Genomic DNA, 6,000 nt, shown 5'->3' with positions numbered 1-6,000 from the left:
GTGGAATGTCGGATGTGTGTTATCGGAGTTAACAAAAACTGAGCCAAAGAAAATGTTGAAGAGGTTTGCTTTAACTGTTTCGTCATTGCATTCTTTGATGTTAGAATGTTTTAGTGGTGGGACGGATCTTGAGTCTTTAAGTTTATTGTTAACAAAATTATAAAAGGCAACAAAATTATAAAAGGCTTGTGGACTTCAACTCCCAGAATCCCTCAGCCAGCAAAGCAGGGGTCTCCAACCTGGGCAACTTGAAGACTTGTGGACTTCAACTCCCAGAATCCCTCAGCCAGCAAAGCACGGGCCTCCAACCTGGGCAACTTGAAGACTTGTGGACTTCAACTCCCAGAGTCCCTCAGCCAGCAAAGCAGGGGTCTCCAACCTGGGCAACTTGAAGACTTGTGGACTTCAACTCCCAGAGTCCCTCAGCCAGCAAAGCAGGGGTCTCCAGCCTTGGTCCCTTTAAGACTTGTGGACTTCAACTCCCAGAATCCCTCAGCCAGCAAAGCAGGGGCCTCCAACCTGGGCAACTTGAAGACTTGTGGACTTCAACTCCCAGAGTCCCTCAGCCAGCAAAGCAGGGTTCTCCAACCTGGGCAACTTGAAGAGTTGTGGACTTCAACTCCCAGAATCCATTAGCCAGCAAAGCAGGGGTCTCCAGCCTTGATCCCTTTAAGACTTGTGGACTTCAACTCCCAGAATCCCTCAGCCAGCAAAGCAGGGGTCTCCAGCCTTGATCCCTTTAAGACTTGTGGACTTCAACTCCCAGAATCCCTCAGCCAGCAAAGCAGGGGTCTCCAGCCTTGATCCCTTTAAGACTTGTGGACTTCAACTCCCAGAATCCCTCAGCCAGCAAAGCTTGGTCCCCAACCTTGGTCCCTTTAAGACTTGTGGACTTCAACTCCCAGAGTCCCTCAGCCAGCAAAGCAGGGGTCTCCAGCCTTGATCCCTTTAAGACTTGTGGACTTCAACTCCCAGAATCCCTCAGCCAGCAAAGCTTGGTCCCCAACCTTGGTCCCTTTAAGACTTGTGGACTTCAACTCCCAGAATCCCTCAGCCAGCAAAGCAGGGGTCTCAACCTTGGTCCCTTTAAGACTTGTGGACTTCAACTCCCAGAATCCTCAGCCAGCAAAGCAGGGGTCTCCAGCCTTGATCCCTTTAAGACTTGTGGACTTCAACTCCCAGAATCCTCAGCCAGCAAAGCTTGGTCCCCAACCTTGGTCCCTTTAAGACTTGTGGACTTCAACTCCCAGAATCCCTCAGCCAGCAAAGCAGGTCCCCAACCTTGGTCCCTTTAAGACTTGTGGACTTCAACTCCCAGAGTCCCTCAGCCAGCAAAGCAGGGGTCTCCAGCCTTGATCCCTTTAAGACTTGTGGACTTCAACTCCCAGAATCCCTCAGCCAGCAAAGCTTGGTCCCCAACCTTGGTCCCTTTAAGACTTGTGGACTTCAACTCCCAGAGTCCCTCAGCCAGCAAAGCAGGGGTCTCCAGCCTTGATCCCTTTAAGACTTGTGGACTTCAACTCCCAGAATCCCTCAGCCAGCAAAGCAGGGGTCTCCAACCTTGGTCCCTTTAAGACTTGTGGACTTCAACTCCCAGAATCCCTCAACCAGCAAAGCTGGCTGAGGAATTCTGGGAGTTGAAGTCCACAAGTCTTCAAGTTGTCCAGGTTGGAGGCCCCTGCTTTAGAACATAGAAAGCCCGCCTCGTCCATCTCGCAGCGCCCGCAGAAGGGGCCCTCCCTCCGCCTGGAGGCCTCCCGCCCCCACCTTTCGCGTTCTGCCTTCGCGTTCTGCGGAATTGTGGGCGCCGTCGGTCGCCGTAAGCGGCGTCTGTTCCGGCGTGCTCTTGGATGACGTGGCGGTCACGGCGGAAGCGGCGGCTCCTTTCCTCAGTGGCGGCGGCGGCGGGATGGCGCTGGCCGGGTTCCTGTGGTGCGTGGCGGCCTTGTTGGTTATGCAGGGCCGGGCCGACGAGCATGACCACACGGTGAGGGGGGCGGCGCGGCGCGGCCGGGGACAAGCGGGCCGGCTCTTTCTCCTTCCCTCCTTCCCTCATCCATCGGCGGCGGGCGTTACAGAGGCCCGGAGCCGGCACGGGTCGACCCAATCGGTCCGCGCGGGACCGGACCGGCGTGCGTGAGGGAAGAAACTCTTCCTCAGATCGTTGAGAGGCGACGCCTCAGTGAGGAGCGGTTCTTTTTCCCAGCTGGGCGGCGGCGGCAGCGGCGGGGCGGCCTTGGCCGGATGTAGTTCTCCCGGGAAGGGTCTTCTTGCCTTGGATCCGGAGAACGGAGCTCGAGTGAGGCGGCCGAGAAAGGCGGCCGCCTTGGTTCAAACCACACCGCGCTTTCCCCCAGATTGTGAGAACTTTAGGAAACAGAATCGTCCCTGTGAATTGTAAAGAAATCGCCCCGCTTTAAAAAAAAAAAAGTAAATTGAGATTACTTTTTAATTAATTAAAAATAATTGGGATTCCCCCCCCCAAAGCAAGGCAGAAACGTTATAAACCAGGGGTCTCCAAGCTTGGCCGTTTTAAGCCTTGGCGGACTTCAACTCCCAGAATCCCCCAGCCAGCAAAGCTGGCTGGGGAATTCTGGGAGTTGAAGTCCGCCAAGGCTTAAAACGGCCAAGCTTGGAGACCCCTGTTAGAATAGAATAGAATAGAATAGTATTTTTATTGGCCAAGTGTGATTGGACACACAAGGAATTTGTCTTGGTGCATATGCTCTCAGTATACATAAAAGAAATAGAAGAGAAGAGAATAGAGAATATATTACAGAATAGAAGAGAATAGAATAGAATAGAATTTATTGGCCAAGTGTGATTGGACACACAAGGAATTTGTCTTGGTGCATATGCTCTCAGTGTACATAAAAGAGATAGGATAGGATAGAGAATATATTAATAGAATAGAATTTTTTATTGGCCAAGTGTGATTGGACACACAAGGAATTTGTCTTGGTGCATATGATCTCAGTGTACATAAAAGAAATGGAATGGAATGGAATAGAGAATATATTACAGAATAGAATAGAACAGAATTTTTTATTGGCCAAGTGTGATTGGACACACAAGGGATTTGTTTTGGTGCATATGCTCTCGGTGTACATAAAAGAAATTAGAATAGAATAGAGTAGAGAATATATTAATAGAATATAATAGAATTTTTTAGAATAGGAGAATATATTACAGAATAGAATAGAATAGAGAATATATTACAGAATAGAATAGAATAGAACAGAATTCTTTATTGGCCAAGTGTGATTGGACACACAAGGAATTTGTTTTGGTGCATATGCTCTCAGTGTACATAAAAGATAAACGCTACAATTCAGAATAAATTCCAATAGGTAAGTCTTGAGAGACAGCGGCTCAAGCTGTTTTAACTTCTATCCTACCAAAAAAAAAAAAAGATTTTTTTTTTGTCGAACCAGGAGAAATCTGATTACTTAAAAAAGTGGGCCCTAGATGTGTTTGCATAGCTTTGGACATTGACTGGTTATGCTTCACGAAGATAGCTGTTCGCTTTGCATTCATTACACAACGATTACAGTTATCCTGATTCAGTGGATCGGGATAAATTTGTAAAGAAATGACACAACTGGTTTGCTTGGTTTGTGCAGAGTATACAACCTGTGTAGTCAGATTGCTGTAATTGTATCGTATGGGCTATAATTGTAATATAAGGTAGCTGCTCGATAAGATGCAAAAACAGCAAAGGGCCAACAAACACACCACCAAGTGGAAAATAAAGATGGAAGGTTGAAAAAAATAGCAAAGCGTACATCTTATTTAAAATCTCAAGAAATTGCAGTATTTAACCTTGGGACTTCCTCTTATTTTTCTAAAGCCTTCCATACAAGCTATTCTTAGAAATAGACAAATAGACAGATTTCTAGATATAGAAAGACAAAGATAGAAACCACTTAAAAGAAAATACAAGTAACGTAGAATATGAAATCCAAGCACTTTAAAACCAAATAATATATAGTTGGTAGAAACCAAACATAATTAGAAAAATAGCTTTTAAAAGTAGCACTTGCAAACTTCTTTGAAAGCAGTAGGAACTTGTATAATGGATAATAGTGATGAATAATACTGATTCCGAGCTTAATGTGATCCAGTTTAGTGTCACTTCAGCAAACTCTCTGTTCTTAAATTATTGATGGGTTGAATAATAAAGCCGCTGCTTTAGACATATTAAACATTATCTGAAAACGTATCCCTCAGTTTTCTGCTGGCAAACTATGAAAATCTGCATCAGTGATTTCAATGATTTCCCAAAGATTTTTAGTGGTGCAATCCAAGCAGTGGTGGGTTCTGTCCGGTACAGTTTCTGTCTATAGAACCGGTAGTAAAATCAGTGGGAGGCTCCACCAACCAGCCCCAACGTCATAAATGACAATCTGCGCATGCGCAGAAGCTCAAACAAAGCACGCGCAGGCAGCCACGTTGCGAACCGGTAGTTAAGGTAAGTAGAACCCACCCCTGAATCCAAAGATGCTCCAGAAGGCAGCAGAAAAAAGGGCATGAAGCATTACCCATTTGCATTACCCACTTCTGCCAACAATAGTTTACATTGTGGCTAGGTTTGCATTATGACTTACTCATACACTTGCCCTTGTAATGCCGCTCAAAAGTCATCTAGTGCTAACACTAAGACAGTGAGTACATAGTATAATCTCTTAATGGCTATTTCCTGGAAAGTTAGTGGTTGTAATATTTCTGCACTACACACCAAGTATTAATAAAAGACTTTGAGAAACTGTCATTATACATATAAAGGCAGAAAAGAAAGGAACATGAAAACCAGAATATTGGACAAATAATGTGTAGAACATTCTTAGACATATTGGACTTACAATTGCACTTATAAGGTGTCCTTGAGAAGAGATTCAGGTAATTGGAGAAGGAAGGAGACATATGATAAAGAGTGACCTAGGCAATTCGTCATCTTCAGGCTTCAGCTTCGTGCTTCTGGGAGCAATGTGTGATCGCAGTTGTTTCTTCCTTTTAACGATCACACATTGATCACACATTGCTGCCAGAAGCACGAAGCTGAAGCCTGAAGATGACGGATGAGACTTCGTCGAAACGTCGAAGACACTTCCAATTTTACGCGGGAGAAAACCCGAATAACCAAAGACCTACATACAAACACCCACGAAAACCTTAGAATATATATATATATATATATATATATATATATATATATAAACAAACCCTATACACAATATAGCAGAAAATAGATGGTATTTAGTTTCTAAAGGTAAAAAATGAGTCCCTTGAAAAAGGCAATAGAAACCCAATTGAGGAATTAGCAGTATCAAGATATGTATTAAAAGTTGTAATAGAAGTGGAAAAATTGTGGATGAGAGGAATTAAGGGGTTGGCTGAAAAGAGAACATTAAACCCCCCAATATTGTACAGGGAAAAGCAACATGCCTTGCAGTATATTTGCATATATGAAGCAAGGGCAAATGTAAGAAATTCAAGATTACTGTATCAGGATGTCTGATGATGTGGATGATAGGATAGATAGGATAGAGGGCAGTCTTAGAATGCTTAGAGACTGAAAATGTCAGAGTGAAAACATCCAGCTGTTGAGATGGAGAAATGTCAAGCAAGTAACAGATACATGTAAGTAGTATATAAAAGCCAAGGGATTGAATGCAAGGGCATTGTGCAGGCAAGAAGAAAAGGATAAACCTGTTACAACAAATGATCAAAACATTCGAACAATGGCAGACAGGGTGGATAAAAATCTTAGGATTTTTTTGAAAAAAAATTGGATTTTTTAAAATTTAAATCGGATTTTTTAAATCAAATTTATTTTCATAAAATGCTTTTGGAGTAAAAATTTATCTAAAGATAGTTTTCTATTTAAAATACATTAATAATTTAGTTTATTCAGCATTCATGGAGCTTAGTTATGTAGCATGAGGCTGTATATTCTGCAATATTGGGACTGTCGGTGAGTCAACAGAGGAGCTGCTGCGG

At 43.8% G+C, this 6,000-nt stretch overlaps 1 protein-coding gene across 1 annotated transcript in view; it reads left to right on the top strand.

Annotated features, from left to right (window-relative positions):
- Positions 1–1,828: 1,828 nt before the first annotated feature.
- Positions 1,829–6,000, top strand: part of TM9SF3 (transmembrane 9 superfamily member 3) — a 54,152-nt gene continuing 49,980 nt past the window's right edge. The window contains exon 1 of the mRNA XM_058188246.1: positions 1,829–1,987. Within this exon, the coding sequence (XP_058044229.1) occupies positions 1,910–1,987 (78 nt within the window). The 5' untranslated portion in view covers positions 1,829–1,909. The remainder of the gene's footprint in view (positions 1,988–6,000) is intronic.

This window comes from Ahaetulla prasina, chromosome 6, assembly GCF_028640845.1.
Source record: "Ahaetulla prasina isolate Xishuangbanna chromosome 6, ASM2864084v1, whole genome shotgun sequence".
NCBI lineage: Eukaryota > Metazoa > Chordata > Lepidosauria > Squamata > Colubridae > Ahaetulla > Ahaetulla prasina.
The sequence above is the reverse complement of the archived record's forward strand: the minus strand, read 5'-3'. Positions and strand labels throughout refer to the sequence as shown.